The sequence below is a fragment of the Lycium ferocissimum genome, chromosome 7 (assembly GCF_029784015.1).
Source record: "Lycium ferocissimum isolate CSIRO_LF1 chromosome 7, AGI_CSIRO_Lferr_CH_V1, whole genome shotgun sequence".
Classification (NCBI taxonomy): Eukaryota; Viridiplantae; Streptophyta; class Magnoliopsida; order Solanales; family Solanaceae; genus Lycium; species Lycium ferocissimum.
Window position 1 is genome coordinate 34,761,889 of NC_081348.1, and position 27,584 is coordinate 34,789,472.

The following is a 27,584-nucleotide window of genomic DNA, read 5'->3' on the forward strand; positions in this document are numbered from 1 at the left end:
TATGTTTGTCAGAGATGAAAAGGGATTTGCTTTAATTAATTTCCTATGAGGCTTAAAATTGCTGGTGAAAGGGTAGGGGAACAGAGTATAGCTAGGGACTATATATATAGGGATGTTTTGTTTTTGTTCAAAGAAACTTTACATAAAAACCTAAACTGTTCAAACACAGAATTTGAAGTTTCTCTATCTTTCTTTACTTTAAGTGAAGCATTCACTAATCATATATGCTACAACAACAAAGGTCTACTCCCAGACAAGAAACCATAACCCTACTTCTCACATTATACCCCCATCAACTACTCCTTAATTACCAACATGGAAATCAATTTATCCCTTTCTCCCTTCTCTGAAAGTTATATATATTATTAAAGAAATAATTAACTACGCATCAATCTCAAACAAACAAGTTAAGGTCGAAGTCAGTTATTGAACCATATCGTTCCATTTAAGCTCTTCTAACACGATTATTGTACAAAATAAAACAAAAAATAAATAGTACTCCTATTAAAAATTCTCTATATTTTACTGCTGGCAAGATTTACATGAGACATAAAATAAGGAAAAAAAAATTGAACAATTACTTAGTCATTAATTTGCATCACTGCTGATTACATAAAAAGGCCTAAATAATTAAATTAAAGAGCACAATATTCTCTCTATCATATGAGACTATTTTCAAACCCCTCCCTTGAAATTAAACAAACAGCACGTTCTCCAAAACTAAGAAGATGCAGCAGCAGTGACTTTCATGGTGATGATGTTAAAATCTGGCACGAAAAAACCTTAACAAACACTCTTGTATGTAATTTTCATGTTTTTTTTGGAAGGAAACCCTAGCTACGGCCGAACACCTGGAAAAAAAAACAGTTAAAATGATATCACAATCTCTTTTCATGGTTTCATCCACAACCGATGAACAAGATTTTAGGTGAACAAACATACAAAAAATCTTAATTTAAACAAAAAAACTATATAAGGGTCACACACACGTAAAAGAGTGAGTTAGCGTTTTCGTTTACTAGCAGAATATGGTTTGAGAGGAATGAAGCCTGGTCCGACGCCTTCACTCCCTTATATAGTTTCATCTATCTTGTGATTATGTTCTGTTTTTTCATCATCATCATCAAGAAGAAGATGAAAAAACCACAAAAAATGCTATATATTATAGAGAGTAACTGTGTCGAGCCAGACAACATTCCCCTCAAACTCACCACATATCCCTTATAATTTCTTCTTCATCATCATATCTAACACTATAACCCTAAACCTAGTTTCACCCACCACCGTATTGAGGCGGGGGGGGGGGGGGGGTGTGGGGACAAAAAAAAATTCAGCCTTGAGAGGCTTTCAGAAAGAGAGAGATATATATATGATGATTAGGTACTCAAAAACCCTACGGAGAAGGAACCCAAGCCTGCTAATTTATAGGGGGAGATAGAGGCTGATGACACCTCATTTTTTAAAATTATTTAGTAAGTATTATTTTAGGTTTTATTGATATACGCTCGTAGGTTGTTCCTGTTTCCATTTAAGAGAAGGAAAGTAATTATATGGGTGGTGAGTCTATTTAATTCATTTACCATCCGATTTTGTAGAAAAGAACATATACTGTTTTCTTGGCTCTATTTTTTGTTTGCTTCTATATGTCACATTGCCCCACCTCATGTCTCACTATTATTTTCTTTAAATCTTAGGTAGCAATAAAGTTGTTAAAATTCAAACTCGCTACGGTTAGAGGAGGATGTAACTTTAGTATTTGTTACGGATTTAATTAATTGAATTATAGCATTTTGACGTAGAGTAGATGAATATTCTGCATAAAATTTCAATAAATATTACTTTCCTGTCCCAAAATAAGTGTCATCTTAGTAAAAATCACGTTTATTGAGAAATCAATAAATAAAATGTGCAGTTTACTAAACTACCCCTATTTATTAGATGTTTTTTGAGAATTTGACAATATCAAAGAGGACAACTTTAATGCTAAGGGCATAATTGGAAATACTTGCCGAATTTTTGTCTTGAGTTCCTAAGGTGACACTTATTTTGGGCCAATTTTTTTTTTTTTTGCGGAGGTGACCTTATTTTGGGACGGGTGGAGTAATAAACTTTAAACTCATGATTTCAAAAGTATAATAGATTTAATGATAAACTTTTAAAGGCCGAGCTCGTCAAATTTAAATCATGAATTAACTTGTGATTACTGTGGGGTATATATGAGAGAACGTTGGTTTCAAGATTACTAACTCCTCAATTTATTTTCTTCATATAGATTTTGAAATGACTAATCAAAATATTTATAAATGCTGGGTGCAGATATCTCACACTAATATTTTGTTGTAAACATTTATACATCTCTTTTTCAAATTTTATTTTCAGAAGCTTAACCTCCGGACTTCCATAATTCCATTTAACTGTTCTTTGAATATGTAGATGAGTCACGACATTGTCATCTTCTGAAATGTAGGCAGATCCTTAAAAGATACTCCCTTTTTCCTTGTGCTGGTTTTTAATTAGGCACAAAATTTAAGAAATAGAGACTTTTGAAATTTGTAATTTTTAATAAGTTATACATTTGTTTAACTATAAATCATCTCGTAAAGAATATTTAAAATTTTATATTAAATTATTTTACACAAAGGAAACTAACACTCTTTCTTAGCCAGATTCAAAGGAAAATATGTTATATAAATTGAGACAGAGTAATAAAGATAATTAGCTCGTATTCGTTCCCACGAATTTTGTAGATCGAATCATTTATTTCTCTTTTCCTTTAAATGAGAACGGTAAGTTACGTGGAGTAACACAAATTTGTTTGATTTCTCTGTCAAATTACTTAGGCATGTCCTAATCTAGTACTCATACATAATAATGTTAAGGTAGCGCCAAAATATTAAATGTAGTTTCCATAATTAAGCTCTTCATAAGTCAAAATACAGTTAAACCTCTCTATAATTGTCATTCGTTATAACAACATTTCACTATAACGGCCTGATTTTCTCCGGAACCGATTTTTCATGTTATATTTTACTTCTCTATAACAACAATGACATCCATTATAGCAGTACACTCTTTGTAAAATTACCTCTTTATACGTACCATACTCAAATAGCGTGTAATAATATTTTGTAAGAAATATATTATGTGACAACAAAAGTGTCGATGAAGAACCTCAACCTACATCATCACGGCTTGGAGATAGAAGAGTCAATTGTTAAGACTTAGACAAACGACCTTCAAGGGAAAGCTATTGAATTTCCTTTTGCTGAAAGTTTGGACAAAATTCTTCGTCAGTTCAAGCGTATATTATCACTAAGAGACTAGAATTTACGAAACAACCTACAATTGTAGAGTTCTGACGTCAAACTTGAAATATTTAAATTCTCAATTAATTTAAAATGCATATGTTAGATAGATTTTAGTTCTTTATCTGTGTGGTACAACTAGTTAAGGATTTAGTAGTAATTTATTAGCCTTTTCAATTTTTAATTTATGAGATATGAAAATCAATTGAGATTTTAAAATTTATAAGTATATTGTTTTCGTTTATAACAAAAAAAGTACAAAAAGTTAAATGTTTGCGTACTTTTGTTTATAATAGCTAAATGAGATCTAAATATCGAATGCCAGTATACATGCATAACAACACCTCACTATAGCAGCCATGAAATTTCCAGACAAAAGCTGCCACTATAGAGAGGTTTGACCGTAAGTTGTAGTGATATTTCAGACGGGAATAAATTTTACTTGATCTCAAAGTCAATATTTAAAATAAGCTAGTCAAACTTTTTAAAAAGTAAAAAATGACCCTCAACTTTATGGATTATAACTTTATATATTACTAAATCAATTAAATGGAAACAATTAATGGGATTGAGTAAATCCAGTTAGCTTCTTTAATCTTTTGGAGTATGGAAAAAATACCACTTCTTTATTGGGTTTGAGTGACGACTTGGATATAATTTGGATGTATATGAGCAGTACTATTACTATTAAGATAGCAAATCCACATGAATTAGTATTCCTTCAAATAAAAACTCATATAAGACACTTGAGTTATACTTCAATCACTTCAAAATTGTTCCCACTCCTGCAACTAATAATGCAATTATATATACCAGAGATATATGCATTATGTTTTGGATAACAATAATAATATCATAATGTACCAAAAATGAAAAATCCACCATTTTAGTAGTTGGTGCAGGTACATCCGTTATTTTCAGCTAGCTAGAGTGCACATACATAGAGACATATCTATACCATGACGTAAATTTACAATAGATATATACTCCTAATAAAATTCCGGTATACCTATCCATCTCGTTGCCACATTGCATCTTTCTCTTTTTTTTTTTTTTTTTCTTTTGTTGTAAGTTTCTATAATAAAAATCAAAGAGACAAAAACATAGAGAAATTGACATATACTTTTTGGAGAAGAGGGAAGCTCAAAATACAATGATATTTCTTTTTCAGCATGTAAAAGAAGCTTAAGAAAATTCTTGAATTAGAAAGTGTCAATACGTAAGCTCTTATGCTGCTGCAGTTCCACAAAAACAAGCAATCTCCATTCTCCAATGGTTTTTATTTAAATAAAATAAAAGTCAGAATTTGCTTTTGACTCCCAAAAAAAATGATTCGGGTTTTGTCAGCGGTACCGGAGGACCCGGAACTCCAAAATCCAATTACGATTCTATCAAAACCCAACATTTCAAATAGTTAAAAAACCACTCGCACCTTCAACACAACAATCGCACGCGCTGAGAGTTATGGGCCATATATTTACCTGAATTAGTGACCCATGCACAAATAACGTGTGGTGCCCCTCAAAGTGTTGGGTCTTGAATTTTTGTTTCCGCTTAATAAATTATTAAAAAATAACCTTAACTTGAATAAATTTATTGGGAAGAACTTATATTGGTCATCAAGCATAAGTTCTAGCTTTTGCTTATAAGGTAGGACTTGTGGTCCATTAAAGCGGTTCAATCGAAATATCATGCGAAACTTCGCATTAAAAACAAAGCTGGCAACTTATACCGATAAGAACAAAAGTTTTGCCTCTATTAGTCACACCAGGCATACGTTCTAACTTTTGGTTAAATACAGAACTAGTGATCAATTAAGCATGTTAAGTACCTTGAACTATCTTAAACTTCTATTTTATAGACAAAACTAATTTATATCAATAACTTACGACTGCTGTGCAACAAAGTTTTGAATAGCGAATTTTTTAAAGCAGAGGCTATTTTGAAAAATTTATTAAGTGAGACCAAAAAAAGACTACCCCTTAGGGAGGCCATTTGTAACTTAACGCGAATTAAATACAGGTTTGTACCCACACCAACAACCTTCCGTTTAGAATTCAGAGACTAGTTAAAATTGTGGGTCCCCCAATATTTCATTTGAGGGAAAATGGGGCCCAAGGCTAAGACCAGACAAGACAGGGAAACGTTGATGTTTGGGACAAAAAAAAAAAGGTGGGACCCAAGTGGGGGAAATTAGTAATAATGAGTTAATGATAAGAGGTGTCGCTATCTTTTTGCCAGATTTTTTTACGACAGCTCACTACCCTCAACCTCTACCCCCAACTCTACATTTAATTCCACTATTGCAAGTTTGGAACACTATGAAAAGGATAAAATAACAAACAAACAAAAAAAAAAAAAAAACAGTTCATACTGATAAGGTTGTGCTGGAATGAATAGTGTTCTTTTATCCTTAATTAAAGGTCTTAAGTTCGAATTTTGAGTATGAAAAAGATTTTGTTATGGAGCGATTTAAAAAACTAAAATGAGTCTTACGCGGGGAATTTAAATTTATCGAAGCCTCATGTCGATACTGGACACTGAATGAGAAAAAAAAAACAATTCCGTTGTGAAACAATTATTTTCTCGTCCCAATGTGTTTGACGCGTTAATTGGATAGATACACATACACAGAAGCAAGAAATTGATATACAATCAAGCCTATATAATAGCGGCGTTCGTTATAATAGCATTTCACTATAACACGATTTTCTCATAGGAACCAATTTTTCATGTTATATTTTACTTCTCTATAACGTGATATTCTACCTATAACAGCAATGACACTCATTATAGCGGTACACTCTTTGTAAAATTACCTCTCTATAACAGTCATACTCAAATATTGTGCAATAATATTTTGTAGGAAATATATTATATATATACAAAATATCAGGGGCGTATCTAGCATAATAAATGGGGGTTCAATTGAACCTCTAACTTTCGATGCAGAGTATAAATTTATGTGCAAGAAATTATGAAAATTCTAATAAATACTCCCTCCATTTCAATTTATGTGAACCCATTTGACTGGGCACGGAGTTTAAGAAAGTAGAGAAGACTTTTAAACTTGTGGTGTTAAATGAGTCGACATGTATTTTTGTGGGCGTAAATCATTGCATAAAATTGTTTCCAAATATAGAAAGAGGTCATTCTTTTTGGCACAGACTAATAAGGAAATAGGTTCACATAAATTGAAACAGAGGGAATAGTAGATATGAACCCATAACTTTAAAGATATAATGGGTTCAATACTAAAAATCTTAAGGTTGAACCCCTAGGATTTAAATCCTGCATCCGTCTCTGCAAAATATTAAAATATTTATATTAATCATTATTAATTCATGCACATGGTAAATTAAAAAAAAATTATAGCACAAATCCCGTCTAATAACACCAATCAAGCATAGGATGCTGTCTTTTCCCAAAAAAAAAAAAAAAAAAAAAAAAAAAAAAAAAAAAAAACATATGATGCTACCACTTATATGGAGTTTGATACAACATGTCCAATCCTTGAAACTTATACTGGTGAAGAGATTATTGCACAATTCATTGAAGTAAAAGAATAAGAGACATCGAATGCAGAAGGTGACAACAAAATTGCTGATGAAGAGCCTCAATCTAATGCTATTTGGGGTGAAATAGAAGAGTCGTCTGTTAAGTTCTTAGACAGGAACCGACGCTATATGTATATTTCCGTTTCCGCCCTCAGAAAAATCTCAATTTGGCTATTTAAATAGCTGATTGAATTAGATTTGGAGATATTTTAGTAATATTATTGCTTGATTTTAAATAAAGCTCTAAGATAGCTAGCCTTTAAGGGAAAGCTATTGAATTTCCTTTTACTGAAAGTTTGAAAAAAAAATCTTCGTCAATTCAATCGTTATATTATCATTAAGAGACTAAAACTTACGAAACAACTATTATCATTAAGAGACTAAAACTTACGAAATAACTTACAATTGTATAATTTTTACGTCAAACTTGAAATATTAATTAATTTATTTTAAAAGCATATGTTCCTTAGATTTTTATTTTATATCGGTACAATACAACTAGTTATGGATTTATTAGTAATTTATTAGTCTTTGCAATTTTTATTAATGAAATATGAAAATCAATTGAGATTTTAGAATTAACAAATATTTGTTTTCGTTTATAACATAAAGAGTACAGAAAAATATTTTTTGTATACTTTTGTTTATAACAGTTAAATGAGATCTAAACATGAAATGCCAGTATATATACATAACAACACTTCACTATAGCAGCCATGAAATTTTTGGATAAACGTTGTCATTGTAGAGAGGTTTGACTGTATTTCAAAGGTATTCATTTGTAATATACTTCTTGAAATATATGCACAATTAACGAAACAAATAATATAATGGAAAATAAAGAATTATACAAATAGGAGGAATTAGATTGAAAATATGAACCAGTCATATTAGTACGTTTACTTTGGGTCAGATGCTTTTTAGGAGAAAATTTAGCTCTAATAGACTTTTTGCCATTAGAAAATACAGAGAACTTTTTAGTAATTTTTATTTTTGTTAAATGATTTCGGTCTTTTTCCCTTTTTATTATTTAAACTTGTTTCTGGATATTAGTCCTAAGTCCTAACTTATTCATATGGAGTAACTTGATTTCAATTAGATTGGCCCATTAGAGTGCGAAGGAGACAGCTCAATGGGCCAGGTCAACGATGACGATCCATGCAGAGCAGCTCCAGAAGAATTTATTTATTTATTATTTTATTTTTTGCGCGGATTGTCCTTCATTTGGGGCGGTCTTTAATTTTTACCATTCAAATTGGTGGTCTTTAAGTTTTGTCCTTCGCCTAATACCCCGAGGTTGTGGGTTCGAACTCCAGTTCAACAAAAAAAAAAAGTCACCAGGCAAAATTTTGCAAATTTGTCCATGTAAGGCAGAATTTGCATGGACAGAATTCTGCCTTAAGGTAGAAATTTGTAAATTTTGTCCATGTAAATTCTGCCTGAAGGGCAAAAGTTAAAGACCACCATTTCAGGGACAAAAATTAAAGACTACCCCCAGCGAAGGCCAATCTTGCAAATTGCCCCCAGAAGAACACTAAAATTCTAGGGAAAAGGACATTGTGCGTCCACTCAGCCAAACTAATCCCACATTTAACCACTGTTTGGGCTTAATCCCACTAGGTGTCAGTCGGCCCAAATTAATGCCAAAAAATGGTCGTAGGCCCAAAATAATGCCAGTGGCACACCACAAATTTCGGCACTTAAAAAAAAAAAAGAAAAAAAAGACTTTTTAGTACCACAAAAACGTCGCCACTAAAGGGTCAACAGATATATACATATGTTGGAATTATATATACACTTTATATACAAGAATTATACATTTTATCTACATATCTTTGGAATTAATCATATATTTATTATACATAAATTATACGTTAATTATACATTTATTATACACATATTATACAATAATGATATGATATTTATTTTTAACATATACAATAGTGATACATATTATATACCACAATGATACGGTTTCTATAATACATTTTTTATACGTATGATACACTTTTTATACAAGATTGATACAGTTTATATACACATGCTGAAATTATATATACACTTTCTATACAAAAATGATACATATTATATACAAAAATGATATAATTTTCTATTCTTTACAGGGCAGTTAAGATTGTGCTGATACACATTATATACATAAATGATACATATTATATACAAAAATGATACATACCTTAGTGATTCATATTTTATACGGGTTTTACATACATTACGTATAGATGCTGATACATATTTTATATACAAATGACACATATTATATATAAAAATCACCTCAAACATTTTTGTGTTTGGGTTTTTATTTAAAAATTGTCTTATTTACGTTTTGGCTAATGGATGGGATTAGCTTAATTGCTATATTTTGGGTTTGGGAAAAATTGAGCTACAGGGTGGGATTATTTATGGCTGACCGGCCATATATGTCCTTTTCCCAAAATTCTATTGTCCTTTCTTTTTTTTTTTTTTTTTGGTTTCTTTTTCCAACCAATTTGTACGTTAACTGTACGAGATTTGGGCTAAAATTATCCCTTATCTATGGGAGTAGGTTCATTTTGGTCCCTTGAAATATAATCCTGAGCATATTTGATCCCTAATCTATGGAGTAGGTTCATTTTGGTCTCTCAAATATAACGCTAAGCATATTTAATTCCTTAACTATGCTAAAGTGGAGCACTTTTGGTTTCTTTAATAGAACCAGTTTAAAAAGTAACGATGCTAAATCCTTGTGACACTTACCTGACTCGTAAGAGGCTAAATCCATCAGACAAAATGCAAAGCAGAGTAATGACATTTCTTTAAAAAAATGCAACTCATATAAGATATTAGCAAACCAACTCATAATATTTGAATCATATGGTTGGTAACCAACTCTTAAACGGTAATCTGGCAGCACAGATGGAACTGTTCCACTTATTTTGGAAGCATGTGAATATAACTTCTTTTTTTTTGGTTAAATATTAAAAAAAATCAAAATTCTTTTTAACAACTATTATACATCATCTTAATTGGTGGAACCGCTCCATTTTTTTTCGAAAGCATGTGAATGCAAATTTCAATATATTAGATAAAGTTTCTGCCTGTTTTAAAAAATCAGCTTCTTCTTCTTCCAGCCAATTGAAGCTTTCTACTGAGAGGCTAGGGCTTTTTCTAGTAAAGTGTTTCTTCATATGAAGTTGGGGGGAAAGGCGAATGAGTTTAGTATTTTTGTCCGACGGGTTTAGCCTCTTGCAAGTCACGTGAGTGTCACATGGGTTTAGCACCGTTACTTTTTCAACGGGTTCTATTAGGGAGACTAAAAGTACTCCACTTTAACATAGTTAAGGGATTAAATATGCTAAGCAAAGTACTCCACTTTAGCATAGTTAAGGGGATTAAATATGCTAAGCGTTATATTTGAGAGACCAAAATAAACCTACTCCCATAAATAAGGAATTAAATATGCTCATGATTATATTTGAGGAACCAAAATAAACCCAGTCGGATACGTACTACCTTTCACTAGCACAAATACCAACTCTCCTAATTCACCGCTGAGCCACACCATTTGGTGCCACCCCCTATTGCTAGCACAAAATACCTGGTATTTATGCTTTTAATCATCCACTATTATACCACGCACAGTATGACATTATGTACACTGAGTCATCATCTACACATTCTAACAGCAAATCTTCAAACATTTGCTTTCCGTTTTAGATTCTCTGTATATTTATCAGGTAACTATGGAAAGACACTGAACAAACGCAGCCAACCAGCCCAATTGGTAACTATAACAACAATATCACAACTTGCTAGAAATGTTCCCCTTAAATTACAACAGTTGAAGACAGTACATTAATTAGCCAAACTACGACAAAGGAAATATACTCAGCAAGTACTTCAGATTACAGAAAAATGGAAGACCATAAAGAAAAGGAAAAAGAAAGTATCCAACAAAACTTTGGTTTTCCCAACCTCTAATGAAAAACCAATTGTTTTGATGATAAACAAAATCATGATAATGATAATAATGACAAGGCGAAGTCATTAATCATTTCAAACCCAATGCAAAGGACAACTTAGGCCTGGATTTGTTCTTGCCCAACAATTTCATTTGATTTGCACGCTCTTCCTCTTCTTGTTGTTTCTTCCTTCGCAAAGCCTCTTCTTTCTGTCTTTGGAGCTCTTCCAGTTCCCTATAACGCTGCTCTTCCTTCATTTGCTGCTCCAGAGCTTCTCTTCTCTGAGCCTCTTCCACCTTTCTTCTCTTCTCTTCAAGCATTCTTTCCAACTCTTCTTTCTCTTTTCGAGCTTGTTCCTACATGAACAATTAGAAGAGTCACTTTTCACTGCCAATCTGAATTAAATTTCAATGAAGAATATGGCAGCCGAGCATGGCCAATATACGTTCAAGAAAACTAAAACCATGATTATGCCAAAACAAATGGGTGAGATCATGGGGTCATTGGCCTTCCCAGCCCAACCCACTCTTCATATAGCTTCCTGTGGTGTTTTAATTATTTCCTTTTATAATGGGATTATTAGCAGACCAACCACTGTAGCAGGCTCATGATACATGTAACGAAGAACCATCATGAGACTGCTAAAATTGCAATTTGAACTATGATTCTGTAAACATGAAATTTAGTATAAAGGGCACAATACATGCTAACTGCTAATATAGAAAAAGCAACGTAAGACATAGGAGAACCAGAGATTATTAAGCAAAAATAACTTGCCTCCTTATGTTTTGACTCAATAAGAGCAGCTTCCTTCTCTTTTTCAAGTTGAGCGGCAACTTCATTGACGAGTTTCTTTCTACCTTCTTCTAGTCGCCTTCGAATTTCAAGCTTGATCTCCTCCTTGTTCAAGCTTTCATCAACTTTTCTCTTAATTGCTTCTTCAACTCTTTTTGCAGTTTCTTCTTCTATTAATTTTAGTTCTGCTTCCTCTTGACGCCTGAGAGAAAAGAAGCAAAAATTAGACACGGGATAAACATTCACGCAGAGAGCAAGGATTCCTTTTATGTTCCCCAGATTCATAAAATAAAGGGAGAACTAACTTGTGAAGTATTGCCCTTTTCCTCCTTAATGTATAACTAAAGGAACAACAAAGACTGACCTCCATGTTGACATATGCACTAAATATACATGTTATTGCTTTATAGCATACCTCTACCTGAATTCTGCCCAAACAAATGAGAATCAAAACTGGTGAACAGTAGATAAACGAGGCACCCAATTGATCATCAAAATTAATAAGTGGAACTATAGCAGTAACTTCCTTCAAATAAGCCTGTGGAGAAGAATGTCAAATAACCTGTAGCAATTTTTAAAGCTAATCACCAAAATACATGAAGCTTTATGGCAAAAGTAGAACTATAAGTAGAAAATTTCCACTTTTCAAAATAGATGACCCAAATTACCAACATGTAGGCTTAAATAGTCAGAAATGGTGACAACAAGAAGCCTGAGACCAATGCTTGAATTGCAAGATAGTGTTCAAGATTCAGAATGGAACATAGCAGGAGTACAGAAACTTGCTCCAAGACAACTTGAAATCGACAAAACGTTTGAAGAAAATAGCTACATACCATCATCCATCTAGACTACCAAGTAAAATCTTGTCAAATGTTCCTATTCCCAAGTGCATTCATGATTATGTCTATCCTATTAACTTTTGTGAGGATGGGTAAGAAAATTTCATGTTTTAGCAAATGAATGTAGCATCACACTTGTCCTTCCAGCAGTTACCACATCTGTTGATGTAATGAAGGACAGCTAAGACCATGATAGGCGGCACGGTAGACTAACCAAACAAAGATCAAGGTGTCAAAGTTTCCTTCTCTCTTTCTTTATCACTCTCACATAGTTTAGCAACAGCTGAACCAATTAAAAAGCATAACTTATTACATGCAGCACTTTGTTTTGCAAGTTGGTGATCCAGCTGCATTCTGTGAATTATACTGCCTTATAACATGTACTATAGCAACTTGCAATCCACTTGCAACATAGACAGGTTCAACTCCATCAACCCTATAGCCATTTACCTATTATGAGAAATAAAAAAGCAAGAAGAAGAGTGTAATGAAACCCAGATCATTAGGCATGGTTAAAGAGCTCAGGCAAGCAGTTGGGGTATTGGTTCACGAAATTCTTTTACTCCGGAAGGAACGTTACTGCCTTTATGTTGAATAAGATGGACAGGGAGGATAAATAAAAATGTAAAGCATACAAGCTTTACAATATCTTGCTACATTAAATAGTGGATACACATATTACACAACAACAATTTAAGTTAGACCACATTCTACAAATATCTAATACTCAACACTCGTAGACAAGGTTTATTTTAGAGCTGAGCTTTCAAGAACAATAAAAATCCTCTTATTTTCAAGCAGTGGGAGTAAATGCCAAAATTTCCACGATCCAATCCTACATCTACCTCATAACAATAAAAAAATATCCTAAAACTACCTCATCATCAGACTCATAACAAAAATCTTTCAATTAAGGAACTGACATCTTGACCTGTAATCTCCAAAGGTAAGTCCATTAGAACAAATCAGAAAAAAAAAAAAAACCCATCCAATATCCTCAGAGTAAGCACTTTAAAAAAAACTTTCATCTATTCACGATTGGTTTCAGGAAAACAGTACAGAAACTGGAGGTGTCTGCTTAAAAGTTGAAGAGTGTATAAAAGAACTTAACTCTATAGGTGGATTCTCTAAACAAATGCAAAGTTTTCTCTAAGATGAGAAAGAGAGAGAAAGGGAAAATATAAGACAGAAATAGCTTCAGAAAATGAGAAGATTTACAAATGCAGCAGTACCTTTTCTTCTCCTCTTCATCAAGTCTATTTTTTTCACTGATATCCTTTTGCTCTTTCGATCCGATACTTGAAACAGGTGATTTACCAATAGGAGACAATGAGGTACTCCTACTTCTTTGTCTCCTATGGTGCCTTGGAGAGCGACTCTTACGTCGTCTGGTGGCTGGAGAACGGCTTTTATGGCGCCTTGGGGACAATGAACGGCTTCGTCTTCTGTATAACAATGATTAACATTTAAGCAAAATGTATTGGCACCAGATAACATAAAAATCCCCAGACATACTAACCAGTCCTCCAAATCAATTAGATACTAAAGCATGTACAGTTACCTCATGAATTGCAAAGAATAAACTTGAGCTCCGTCTTTTATCATAGGGAACAGCTAATATCACAATCGAGCAACCAATGGACACTCACCGGCACCCATGACTTCTTTTAATTCCTCACTGAAGAACATAGTTTGCACCGGGTATTACATTTAGGTTTCTATTTATTAACTCTACTCGTTAGGATCATGCATATCTTCAGAAAAGTAGACAATTCCAGATGGCAGTCTGACCGAGGACTAAAATTTGCAACTGAACAGCGAACCACCAGCTTACAATACGACATATTACATAGAGACCACAAAGATTTAACTATGCTGATCACAGGTATTGAAAACTCTTAAAGGCTAGTGGATTCTGATGAGTAAATACCACTCTGAACAAATTGAAATCAATAATGACAGCAGAAGCACGAAACAAGTCTGCAACCCCTATCTCCCGGCTTGAGAACAGAGCTAGATATCCAATGAAGGGAATTGATTAAATGAAACGAAGAATAAGGCCCTTTATCCAAACAACGGAAAGGGGAGGGAAGGGGGTTGGGGGGGTGGGGGTGGGGGGTAACTTTCAGAAATTGATCCACAACGAGACAGTAGGTGGACGACTTAGATATGCGAATGCAGCAGTCACTAGAAGTTCCTCTTAAAGTCTTTAAAATACAAGCAAAAATGATCAATCATCAATTCTGCCACAGCTTAATATCATTTTTGAGCAACGCGGCAAGTCCATCCAATAAATGGTAGATAAAAACCAATACTTTTTTCAAGAATCAAACACGTACACAATACCTGAACAAACTGTAATGAATCAGCAAACACATGTGAGAGCTTTATTAGAACAATAAACAACAAATCCTTGTACATACAGATCAGAGATATCAACATAAGGACAGTATCCATATATGTCAAATCCATACATCAATTTAAGTAAATGGGTATCACCTGCTATAAGAATAAGGGGATCTGCTTCTATCTCTCCGGCTTCTGCGGCTATGTCTGCGCACCACAGGCGATGGTGACCGTGAATATCTCCTCCTATATGCCGGCGATTTCGATCTAGACCTTGAAATATCCCTATCCCTACCCCTACCCATCTCTTCTTCAACTAGTTATACAAAACAACCACAAATTCACCTGTAACAATAAACAAAGTCAAAACCCACCAAACAAATTTCAAGAAAATGTGTATGACCTTAGGCCAATTAAAATATCTATTCCTAGCATCATAAACCACACCCCCACACACAACAATTCCAAAAACAAGTATAACTTAAGACCAAAACGAAATAATGATAACACTAACAACAAGAATCAAAATCCACCTACCTAAAACAAGTTTAAAAACACCTATAACTTAAGACTAAACAAAAAACTAAAAGTACCAAACTTGATACACTAATAATAAATCATATAGAAATTGAAAAGGGGTATACAGATATTCAGGTAAAGTGAAAGCTGAAAAATTACCTGTTATAACAATGAAAAGATGGATCTTTGCCGGGGCATAACGATTGAGAATGAGTAAATAAACCCTAAAATAGAGAGTAAGAACAGAGAGATATTATATCTGGGTCTATTGTTTTTCTTTCTATTTTGGGCTTCACGGTTGAATGATTTCAAGGTATAAATACCAAATGGGTCCTTGTTCAATACAGAGAGAGAGAGATGATGAATGTAGTCGCTTGCAAAGGAAGATGAGAGATGACTATACCAATGAAAAAGGTTTCGAGAAAAAAAGAAAAAGAAAAAGGAAATTGAACTTGTATGGGAGTATAACTTAATAACACCTAGTATGAATTATGACCTCTTCCTCGTTGATTTGTCTATTGGTACAATTTTTCAATTTTATTAAAAATAGGGTAATATATTACTATTATCAAAGTGCTATCTGTTGATTAGAATACTTTCTATCTCTTTTTCCATAACCATAACTCGACAAATTCAGGAAACGCTTCCTCGCTTCCTCTCAGAAATTTCTCACTTAGGGTAATTTTGTTTTTCATTTCACCGTACCTATTGACTGTTTTAATGGGTTTTAACATTTATATAAGATGATGGTTTTAAATGGGTTCAATATTTTGCTTAGTTTGATCTTTTATTTTTGTTGCGTAAAAGATAAATGTACCTTGCTCCTCGTTACCACATAAAATTGGAAATTTGGAATGGGATAGAAAAATTGATCTAGTAAGTTTTGACGGCAAAATGTTAATTTATCAAATTGGGGTCAAAATTTTGAACTCTAAGCGAAAAAAGTTATTGGCCTTTACAACCATAACTTAAGCCTCAGGGGCCAAAAGTATTACAAGAAAAATGTTATGATTTCTTCCCGACTCATACGTCTTGATGAGCAAAACTACCCCCTTGGCACACACACCACACAAACTCTCTTGGCTAGTGTCCTCCAAGTTTGGGGAACTCATCTATTGCCTATTTCCTCTTTTAATTTTGGTCGTTGCATATCTGAAATAGAATATTTAGATTTCTCTCTTACACCAGCCAAACAAAGCCTACTATATCAGTTCGAGCCACAGTTCGCGAAAAAATTGTCGGACAGTTAATGTAAACATGGTAGCAAAGATGTTTACAAATACAAAACATCCAGAGGAAATACTTTGAACAGGCAATCTTAGAAAAACAATAAAATTGTAAAATGATACACTGGCAAAGATAACACATCAAGTATGGATATGATCCCTTAACTCCTCAAAGTACTGTGGCTTGAATCTCACTCTGTGACATCCAAAAGTTTCAATTGTACATGATCCAACAGCCTTGCCTGTTCACAGAAATGCATCCTTCTCAAGCAGCTTTAGGACATCCTGCTGGTTGTTGAGTTTCGCAACATCAATTGGTGTCTTTCCATCCAAGTTTTGTAGAGTTCTGCACAAATTAAAAAAAAACATGTGTTAAGCAGATAGGCTTCATCAGATGAGAAAATAAGGCATAATGAGACATGTGGGGCGAAGATGACATCAGCGGGATCGTAGAAAAGCAAACATACACAGCGGCTCCATTCTCTAGCAGCAGTGCTACACATTCCTTCCTGCCATATCCAGCAGCATAGTGAAGAGCAGTATTCTTGTTCTTGTCCAAAGCATCAACCTTTGCCCCAGCTTCAACAAGGATCTGAGCACACTTCACCTGGAATAAAATAAAGAACATAACTTTAACTAAGACGAAATTTGGAGAAACGTTGGCTTATTTCAATGGTAATATACTCTCAAAAATAACATGTAATCAAACCTTAAACCTCCTATCTTGACGATGTGGAAATTTCCTTTTATGTAGATGGTGAAACTTTTTCATATTCCTTTTTCTGTTGATGAGTGCTCGTAAAATGACACGGCTATTATGCCCCTCGCCCCAACCCGAAAAAGTAAAATAGTGCTTTCAACACACTGAATCTGAAGCAAAAGAGAACTTTCCAAAAGCGTTTTATAAGGAAAAGAAACATTATATCGTGTAGTAACTCAATACCAAGCCCATCCCATCAAGTGTGGCTACCATATCCAGCATTGACAAAACTGTTCCTATCCAGACTAAATTGCTAATATTAAACAAGCAGAAAAGAAACTATATCACCAGCATGAAAAGGTAATTTTGAAGATCGGATTTCATCAGGGCATATAGAAGCTTTAAGACTACTAAAAATGGTCAGAATTAAAACAAAAGAAAAAGTAAAAAATAAAAGAGTTCCAAAGTACACAATTTCTGAGGGAGAAATAATTGGTGCTTTATAAAGAATTAATCCCCCTAAAAGGAATCTTCGAAGCTTTGTTAAATCCATAAGAAAGCATATAGGATCACCTAGAAGCTGGAAATACAAAATGGTAAACTGGAACATATTTGTGCGCATGAGTATTATGAAGATCATATCAATCAACTTCTTACCTCGCCGTATCCACAAGCAAAATGCAATGCTGTCCTTCCTTCTGAATCTTCTTCATCTTTGTCAGAACCAGCAGCTAGCGCAGCCTTCAAGCCCTGTAATTCGCATAAAGCAATTACGTATTTAGATGGATAATACCAGTCTCTAATATGGACATAGGGACAATTCGATTTAAAGAAAAATGGGGATATTGACACAAAATTGGCTTGCTGATATAAGAAAATGAACAGTTGTACGGAGTTGGCAGCAGGGTAATTTCCAGACAAGGGGAGGATATTTTTAAGAAAAAGTTTCTGAAAAAAATTTGCAAAATGAAACTATCACATCCCTAAATTAAGCACCAACAGCAAAAGAAGTTGAATTTAAAACCACCTCTGCATCACCAACACTAGCACACTGATGAACAATAGATTCATCTTCATTTGCCTCTTCTGTTTCATCTGGCCCAGGTACTTCGGAAGAGGTAGCACCCTCTCCTGCAGCAGCAAAACCCATTGCTTCACCAATCTTCTTAAGAACATCTTGATCGTTCCAATACCTGAAAAAAGAAAGGAAAAAAATTACAGTTGTATTACCCCAAAAGAAAAGGTAAAAATACCCCCAAAGAAGAAAAGAATAACACATCAAAAGAAAAAATTACAGATAGTAAAGATCAAGGACAAAAGTCCAGAACATAAAATTCAGCAAAGCTAAAGTTTTATGTGATTACTTGGCCAAACAGTACATTTGCAAACAAAAAGTGCCTATATTATACATAAGTATGCAATGAGCACCGTAAAAGCATAGTCACACAACAAATGCAGCCAGGAGATGCCAAAACAAACTGATGGAACCAAAATAATTTGGTATGTGCTCATTCAAGTTGCCTCTAAAACTCTCTTTTTTCTTCTTAACCAGAACAAGCAAATAGAAACACCTCCTAACTTTTCCCTATCTCTGCTGCTGCAGATAGAACAATCGAAAGGAAATCCTCCTCTTGATTCTAGTCAGAAATGATACAAAATCAAGAATGGAAGATCTAGCCACAAAGCAAATTTGATTTCTAAGAATTCTTTATTTCTGAATATCAGGAAGCACTGTTATTTCCACCAACCAGATGTCTCACACCCAACCCACACACATACACCTCAATCCAGAAGCTTAGGATATCAACAACAACAACAACCTACCCAGTGAAATCCCACGAAGTGGGGTCTAGGGAGGATAGAGTGTACGCAGACCTTACCCCTACCTTAGGAGGTAGAGAGGCTGTTTCCGGAAGCTTAGGATATCAAAGTATCAAACTATTACATGTTCATTTTTATCACCTTACCCTTGCAGACGAAAAAGCTCTCCTGCAAAATTAGTTTTCGTGGCAGTCTGTTCGTTTCAGAAGTTAAAATGTGACAAGGAAAAAGCTTTGAATACATTCTGCAAATCCAAGGTTGGAATGTTGGATAGATTCCTTTAAATTAGCTAGTGAAATCCTATGCTTAACAAAGTACAAGATATCACAAAAGTTCTGTTCTGACCAGAAATGCGGAGAGAATAGTTAACGCAACCTAAATTAAAACAAATACTCCCTCCACTCCAATTTATGTGAAGGTGTTTGACCGGGCACAGAGTTTAAGAAAGAACGGATTTGAAACTTATCTACAAGAAACCATAGATATTTGTGTGGCTATAAAATAATCTCATTATGGGTAAAATGGGAAGTTTGAAGTTAAATTGTTACTAAATATATAAAGGTGTCATTCTTTTTGGGACTGGCTAAAAAAGAAGAGTGTCACATAAATTGGGATAGATATGACCTCATCATTGCAGCTGGTCCTCCGCTCTCTATCTCTTCCAAGATTGGTTTCAGGGATGGGTCTTCTTTAATGCGTGACATCCGTTCTTCAAGTTGCTCCTTCTGAGCAGGGTTAGACAAACTCTCGAGCATGCCAGACATGGATGGATCCTGAAGTAAAGAAATCATTTACCAATCAACCACTCAAAGAAGAATCATTTCGCACTAAGAAATAACAGTGCTTCATACAACATGAAAGCAAAAAGATACCTGCATCAGTGCATTACCAAGCCGCTCAGCCATGGTCATAAATTGAGGATTTTGCATAACCTGTTGCATTGTAGAGTAATATTGTTGGCTATCAAAGTTAGGGACAGCAGGTTCTTCCACTGCCGCACCTTGAAAGGTCTTCTGAAGCTGCTCTGCCATCTGATTAAATGCAGGGTCTTTTGCTATCTGCTCTGCTAGTTCCTTGATACTCGGGTCCTACATCAACCATACCATAAAAGAATTATGCAAAATAAACCAAAAGAGTTATCAATAAGAAAATGACAAAAAAAGCAGAGAAAATTAAAAGTATTATCGGTTACAAGTTAATGGTAAATTGAATTTTTTTATTTTTTTATTTTGCTTTACTAAGATATAATTTCCATAGGTTTTCACCAAGTACTGGAGCTTTGTTTTTGTGTTAAGGGCATTTTGTAAACCATTTGTACTTTCACATCTCAGACATCATGTATCCAACCAAAATGAGATTAAATATTTAATTACTGTTACTAATTAAAATATCTGAAACACAACAAAACTTTAATTCTGCATAGTAAGACGTATGTACATTAAGTAGTCCAGACATGGCTGAGAAATCGAAGGGATTTTGAGCCCCAGCTCCAGCCGCAGCAGTAGGGGCTGTCCTCCCCTCTCCTGATGGTGCTTCTGTGGAGGAAGACTCGGCAGATTTTTTATTCTCAGCTGTCCCAGACTTCTCATCTGAAAAAAAATAATTGAACTTTCTTCAAACTGTGTTTTCCACATTGCACTTTCTTTTTCTACCAGAAATAAACTCACAATCAAGACAACTTTCTAGAGCACTCATGATGCTATACAGTTTCATCTTTGGTAGGAGGTACAACAAGCTATAGCTCAATACCAGTAATGTGATGATTCCAAGTCATGATAAAATATAAAAATAAACAAAATATAGACAAAAAATGCGCCAAAATATTCAGACAACTACAAGTATTATGTCTGACCAATAGATATATGAGAGAGCACCACATGTATATTATATTCGACCTCAACCAGCTTGGACAGAGGCATGCATGAATAATATATGGGTGCACTCAAGTTTCTTTAATAAGTCATATACACCAATTAACTGACTAAAAAAAAGTCATATGCACCAATTAAGAGAGTAATATTATTGGAGGTTGAGACATGCCTTCCTAACCAAATTTGTAGAAATGTCAACTCAGTTTCTCTATGTTACTTTTAATCAATCATCAGTAGCACAATATTTTCTTAAGTTCTACAGCATCCAACTACACCTAACTTTTCAAATGATTGCTTCTTCATTCATGTATACATTTCTAATCATAGTACTTTTATAAAGACAAAAATATCACTACAAGAACCATTTCCAACACAAGTCAATTCGATTAAATAACTAAAACAGCTCATGTCAATGTCATCATCCCATTTACAGCCACATCATCCCATTTCACCACACTTGTTCATATGTCAACAATTTCCCTTTTGGGTGTTACGTTCATACATAAACTAAAATCCACATACAAATATACACATTACACATTCAATATTACATCAATCAACCAGAACAGCAACGAAATATACCTTTTGATGCAGTAGGCAAAGCCTTCTCTCCCTGAAAAAAAAAAATTAAACATATGAATTTATACTTCTATAGACCAAAAAGAAGAAAGAAAAAAAAAACTCAAAAATATGTTAGGAGGACAAAAATAGAAAAAAAAAAAAAAAAAAAAAAAAAAAAAAACAGAATTGTTACCAAAGCTAAAGCAATCCATACACACCCACTAAACCTTAAAAAAAAAGGGTATTACAGAAATCTCAAAAACCCCAAATTTGAAAAATCCAATCTCTAATTAAAGAGCCAATTGATGATACAAAACAAGATAGGATTTGAATAAAACATAATAAAGAAGGTATGAAATTGAAGTGATGTACCTCAGACATGGCTACAAAGAGAGAGATAGATGAGTTAAAAAATGGGGTTATCTTTGGGGTTGAAGGGATGGGGAGATTTGGGGTGTTACACGAAATCAAAGGGTTTTTGTGAATGACACAGATGATGATAAAATAATGACAGATGGACTTTCAATAATCAACAAAACCTTTGTTTTTTTAAAAAAAAATTCTTTATGATGATTTAATGAGTGGGCCACCTCAATCTTGAAATGAACGGCACCGATATGCTTTCTTCAGATTCTCGTTTCCTTTGGGCTTTTTGTATTTGTCCACTGTCTATTCACGTATTTGGGCCTTGGATATTAGGCCTAAACTTGTCGGGCAATTCGCAGAATTGCCCTTCTTTTAGGGTGGTCTTTAAATTTTGCCCCTCATATTTGAAATCTTTAAATTTTGCCCTTCGCATAAACCCCATGGGTTCCAGGTTCGAACCCCACACAGTCAAAATTTTAAAAAAAAATTCGCGGCAAGGCAGTTTAAATTTCGCTATGCCCCCATCCCGGCATACGGCATGAAGGAATTACCAAAGTTATGCGGACGCGCATACTTATGCCTCATGGGCAGACTTGGCATAAGTATGCTTCGTTCCGATAACTTTGGTAATTCCTTCACAAATTTATGCGGGTCGGCATACAAGTTTGCCATTAAAAGTATGCCACAATCGCATAAATTTGTTAACGAATTATCAAACTTATGCGGGTGGGGGCATACTTTGCTCTTATGGGGGGGACTTTGCCTTGAAGCATATATATGTATTTGTCATTCCAAACTAATTATGGGTTGCATTGTATAGCAAGATGTTAATTGTTAAACACCCACGAGGCACGAACCCATTGTCATTAACGTGAGATACTAACTACTATTCCCTTTAATTCGAACAATTTATTGTTAGGTTTTGAAGTATATATACGAGGATCCACACGAATCACGAATATTGATTTGTTAATTTCTTTGGGATATAACTTAATTACCACAAACTCAATCATGGACGCAAAGTTTTATGGTTACTTTAAATTTAATAGCTCGGATTCGAAAAAATCTAGTACTCTATATTCCGTTAAGTTGGACATATCGCTTGGGTTGCTTGTCTCAAGTCGAATTCATACTTATGTTAATTGTTGTTAATTTGTAAACGAGATTAAGCATGTGAGTTGGAACAATATCTCGCATAAGAAGATTAAAATGCAAGCTCGATCCGAGGCATACTTTCTTAGAAATGCAAGTGAATATCTTTGGGCGGACTTTTAGTTATGTTTAGTTATGCGGATCCGGAGATTTTTAGTTGTGTTTAACTAAAAGTGACCGCGGGAGAAAGGCGAACTTTTAGTTATGTTTAGTTATGCGGATCCGATAACTTTAACTTTTCCTTAAAGATTGTATGCTGGATTCGGCATACACTCCCCCAATTCTGCCTTGCGAAATTATTTTTTTATTTTATGCCTGAGCGGGGATTCGAACCCAGAACTTCATATATTCTTCCACCTTTCCAAGCAAAGGGCAAAACTTAAAGACCACAAATATGAAGGGCAAAATTTAAAGACCACAAATTTGAGGGGTAAAATTTAAAGACCACCCCAAACGAAGGGCAATCCGCGCAAAAAAATGAAACTTGTCAAACGTTGAATTTTGGGTGGGCTAGTCACTTTTTGGACCGCTTTTTAATGTTCCAGAAATTTTCGCCGATTGGCCTCTCAAATTGAAACATCTCGTGAGAAATTATTAGACGACATCCTAATGTTTTTGATGCCTCTATATTTGCATAACTTTTAAAAATCGAGACCAAATCTAAATTGAGACATTTGCATAATTCAGATTTAATTATAATTGAAAAATAACCAGTTCTCAATTATAATGACCTTTTTGTCCATGTCTTCTTGTTTGCAGTAAAGACGACGACAACAACAATATATACAGTGAAATTCCACAAGGTAGGTATGGGGAGCGGGGAGTGTGCGTAGACTTTATTTGCAGTAAAGAGTCGCTTTTTAATCTCTCTGCTCTTCGGTTCAAATTCCAAGTATTTTTCATGGAATTTTAAATTGTGCAATTCAATCTCCGGCATTTTTTAATAGATTTCTCAAACTCCTCAATTTTTCGTGAAGTTTTGAAAAATAATACTAGCTACAAGCCAACAACTATAGTTAATTGGAGCTCATGATTTCTGGCTCTATTAAATTTAAGTGCAAATTTATAGAGAGATACACACGAGCTAGCAGATTTCCAAGGTCAGGATGCAATTTCTCCAATATTTTCATGGTCTGTTTAGTTTATCATCTTAACGGATTTTCGTCATGCATAAAAGTATCCTAACTTTATAAAGAAACACATGAAAAAATAGAACTTCCTCTCTTTAACAACTTCAATTTTTGGATAGAAAAAGTGAGTCTGGTAAATGACTTCAATTATCCACCCTTTTTATGCCACTTTTTATTCATAAATTGTATTTTATGAAATTAAATCTCCTTGTGACATATGAGTTATTACCATTCCGGAATGAAATTTTCGTCCTGGCGCATTTGTTTACATCATAGGTCAATTTTGAAGATCTCGGGATCGGATGAGAGCTGCCACCTGCTAGTTAAGCCTTTTTTTTTTTTTTTTTTCAAGTTACACATTTGGCTAGTCGATAGAAAAATATTTACATTCGCTAGCAAATATAATAAAAGTTATACACTATTATGTATCAAAAATATATATTTTATGAATATTATATATTACTACTATACAAAAAATATACATTTGCAGACTGTTATTTTTGGTGGGCGGTTATTTCTATTAATTCTCTCTTCTTCTTCTTCTTCTTCTTCATCTTCTTCTTAATTAAATCAGATATGAAGCTCTTGCTTAATTTTCTATCTTCTTCTTCTTCTTCTTCTTCTTCTTAATTAAATCAGATATGAAGCTCTTGCTTAATTTTCTATCTTTTCAAAAAAAAAAAAAAAGAGTTCCTATCATGAAATTTTGGCATCGTAGGATAATTTCTTGATTTTATCTAAAAATAATCAATATTTAATTTATTGATAAAATACGAAGGTGTTGTTAATTATATTACAATGCCCATTCACCTCTTATCGTATATAACACTTTATTTTAGTTGGAAGCTTCCAATTCTTTCACTGTATTACAGTTTTCTTCGAGAACTCAAGTGCTAGCTAGTTTGAGAATTAATCGAGAGAGATTCAGAATTTAAAGTTTATAAGTTCATACGGCAACATCATATTGATATTTATTACTATACTAGTTTCGCGTCACGTGCGTTGCACGTGTATATCGAGTAATGAAGTATACATTTCCATAAAATAATACAAATAATATTAAAATAAAACTTTGAGTAAATAATTAAACATGAAAGAATAAAATACAAATTTCTAATATTGTTCAACGTGAATCGTCGTACAATGTTTTTTTAATCGAGGTAAAGATGATGAGATATAGTCTAAGCCTATGAAATAAATAAATAAAATTTATTTTTTATTCTCATGATCTCAAATAATATCTGAATGCAAATTTTATTTATTCTCATAATTTCAAAGTTGTTTTTCCAAATAAAATTGCCCCATATCATTATATTCCACAAGTTGAAAGTAATCATCCACATTCTCTTTATGCATGCAACCATAATATTTTATGTTGTTTATAGATCTCCTTTTATCAATGAAATAACAAAGTTCATTATAACATTTACTAATATCATTTCTAAACACAACGGACATGCATTTCAAGTTTATCACAAGATATGTTATTTATCCTAACATTTGTGAAAATAAGTTTCTCAAAATCAGAAAGGGTTAAGGAAGATAAATAAGTAGACAAGAAATGGAACCTGATTTTTGTAGCATTTTTCTTGTTGACCTTGAAATTTTAATTTTCTTGCCTGCAGGATTTGTCATGTGTTGATTTGAGGATACAGTAATCAAAATCTTATTTTTATTACTTCTCCACAACCAATTGTTGTTTTGCTGCTTTATTATGACATTTTTAATATAAAAATTCATGGCCTTTCCTTGCAAAACAACTTACCTAATCCATAGAAAGTGTCCAGCAAGTTTTTAACATTCTATTCTTTGTCTTGTACAATTTGTAAAGTTCTTTTTTTTTTTTTTTCTTTCTCTCAAGATACAATTTGTATAGTTTGTCCTTGCAAATTTTTGATTGAAACGTTTGACTTCTCGCACAAATCCATAGCGTATAATCCATATATATACACGATGCAAGTAATGTAGACAATTGAATAAATTATGATAAAACCCAAAACTTGGCTAAGCAGCCAAGGGATTGATGATTATAAGAAACCAAACTGAAAAGTAAGATAATAGTCAACCTCTATAACATTTCACTATAACATCCATCATCTAAATAATCTGATGCTTTCATTATTTTTTAATAATTAGGTAATTAAATTTTTAAGAAGGATATTTATCAATTTAATTTTATAATTTAGGGGGTTCTTCAGTCTGTAAAAATAAAACATCAGAAGCCTTATGACTTTATGTAGAAGCCAACAAAAGGCAGAGCCATCATTTCTTTAAGGCTTTTATTTAGTATTTTTTTTTCTTTGTTTGATAGGCTATTTTGAATTTTTATAGTAAATGTACCAAACACATCTTCTTCTATTTTATTTTCTCTAGTATGGCCTGTGACATTGGGGCAAATGTGCTTGGAGAAGTTTAGAGTAACAAAAAGAATTAAATTTTTTCGTGATTCTTTTTTTTTTCATAGTTTTATTTGTCTTCTTTCATATATGAGTATGAAGTTAAAAGTATTATCCGGAGTCATCATCACTATTTCCATGGATTCATTCTATTAATATGGTGAGAAAAAAGAATCTTATAAGTTACTTTTCATCGAGGAGAAAAAGATTATAGTTAATGGATACTACAAACATTTGGTTCCCTTGCACAACTCAAGTTCCCAAACTGATCAGTTTAAGTTGGTAATTCCTTATTGGTGGAAGAATCACAACTACTACTCACATCAATCATCTGAAGAGTATTTATCCCTCAAATAGACTTTAGTCTGCACATGTTGTGTAAACCTGACCAAGTATTTCTTAAATTAAACAAAGGTCATCACTCTTAACAGATAGTCGGGTGAATCTGGACAATTAGACATTCAACCCGTATAGACTTTACATAATTTATTTTCTGATGGTATAGACTTTTCGTGTAGCACACTGTGTTGTTAGAGTTTGAAGAAAATAAAAGACTACACATAATATTCAATCAACTGTATTAAACTTTAATCATCTTCAAAGTATAACAATTTAGCAGAATATATATCAGTTTAATAACAAATTGTAGCAGTAAATCCAAAAGAAAGTTAACTTACAATTGATTACTCCATAAGTAGACATCGCTAGATAATAGCCTGAATATTAGATAGATAGACGGGATAGCAGCCCGCAGAAAATTTAACAATCAAGTAGAAGAGGAAAAAACAGTGAAAAGAAAATATTGAGAAAAGAATAAGTTACTAATAATTGTAGAGTAGTTATTAAAGGCCAAAGCAACCATTGGCAGAGTAAGTTAAATAAATGGCTCTTCAAATTAGAGTGCGAAGAATTGCGTCTATTCGAATTTCTAATTGTAGGCGTGTTTTATTTTTATTGTAGACTTCTTATTTTTTTTAATAGGATATTTAAGTAAGTGAAGGGTAATATTGTAATTTGACTTTTAGATTTAGGGTTCAT

At 33.4% G+C, this 27,584-nt stretch overlaps 2 protein-coding genes and 1 long non-coding RNA gene across 5 annotated transcripts; all 3 read right to left on the reverse strand.

Annotated features, from left to right (window-relative positions):
• Nucleotides 1-504: 504 nt before the first annotated feature.
• On the reverse strand, nt 505-1,606 carry LOC132062752 (uncharacterized). The gene is made up of 2 exons (XR_009416249.1): nt 988-1,606; nt 505-851 (listed from the first exon to the last, which is right to left on the reverse strand). It is a non-coding gene; the product is annotated as an uncharacterized LOC132062752 (long non-coding RNA).
• Nucleotides 1,607-10,620: 9,014 nt separating this feature from the next.
• Nucleotides 10,621-15,761, reverse strand: LOC132064598 (uncharacterized protein At1g10890). 3 transcript variants are annotated; one of them, XM_059457633.1, is made up of 5 exons: nt 15,483-15,761; nt 14,958-15,149; nt 13,691-13,903; nt 11,599-11,818; nt 10,621-11,177 (listed from the first exon to the last, which is right to left on the reverse strand). In XM_059457633.1, the coding sequence occupies exons 2-5, from the start codon at nt 15,107-15,109 to the stop codon at nt 10,911-10,913; spliced, it is 852 nt and encodes a 283-aa protein (XP_059313616.1). In that variant the 5' UTR covers nt 15,110-15,149; nt 15,483-15,761; the 3' UTR covers nt 10,621-10,910. The 3 variants fall into 3 exon arrangements, with proteins under 3 accessions (XP_059313616.1, XP_059313619.1, XP_059313618.1); XM_059457636.1 differs by lacking the exon at nt 15,483-15,761 and adding an exon at nt 14,020-14,136 and having other exon boundaries at nt 14,958-15,097; XM_059457635.1 differs by lacking the exon at nt 15,483-15,761 and having other exon boundaries at nt 14,020-15,097.
• Nucleotides 15,762-16,546: 785 nt separating this feature from the next.
• Nucleotides 16,547-22,022, reverse strand: LOC132064597 (ankyrin repeat domain-containing protein 2B-like). The gene is made up of 9 exons (XM_059457632.1): nt 21,875-22,022; nt 21,524-21,554; nt 20,508-20,659; nt 19,943-20,158; nt 19,695-19,843; nt 18,277-18,442; nt 17,907-17,999; nt 17,017-17,156; nt 16,547-16,895 (listed from the first exon to the last, which is right to left on the reverse strand). The coding sequence occupies exons 1-9, from the start codon at nt 21,881-21,883 to the stop codon at nt 16,796-16,798; spliced, it is 1,056 nt and encodes a 351-aa protein (XP_059313615.1). The 5' UTR covers nt 21,884-22,022; the 3' UTR covers nt 16,547-16,795.
• Between the last annotated feature and the right edge of the window lie 5,562 nt (nt 22,023-27,584).

Bases quoted from the DNA above. Each gene is read 5' to 3' on its own strand.
- LOC132064598 (XM_059457633.1), bottom strand. From the start codon at position 15,109: ATGGGTAGGGGTAGGGATAGGGATATTTCAAGGTCTAGATCGAAATCG. The intron at 13,904-14,957 runs GTGATACCCATT...ATTGTTATACAG, and splicing joins TCCCCTTATTCTTATAGCAG to AAGACGAAGCCGTTCATTGT. The intron at 11,178-11,598 runs GCAAGTTATTTT...TTGTTCATGTAG, and splicing joins TTGAGTCAAAACATAAGGAG to GAACAAGCTCGAAAAGAGAA.
- LOC132064597 (XM_059457632.1), bottom strand. The intron at 20,159-20,507 runs GTACATACGTCT...TGGTTGATGTAG, and splicing joins CCATGTCTGGACTACTTAAT to GACCCGAGTATCAAGGAACT. The intron at 18,443-19,694 runs GTCATATCTATC...TTCTTTTTTCAG, and splicing joins GGACCAGCTGCAATGATGAG to GTATTGGAACGATCAAGATG.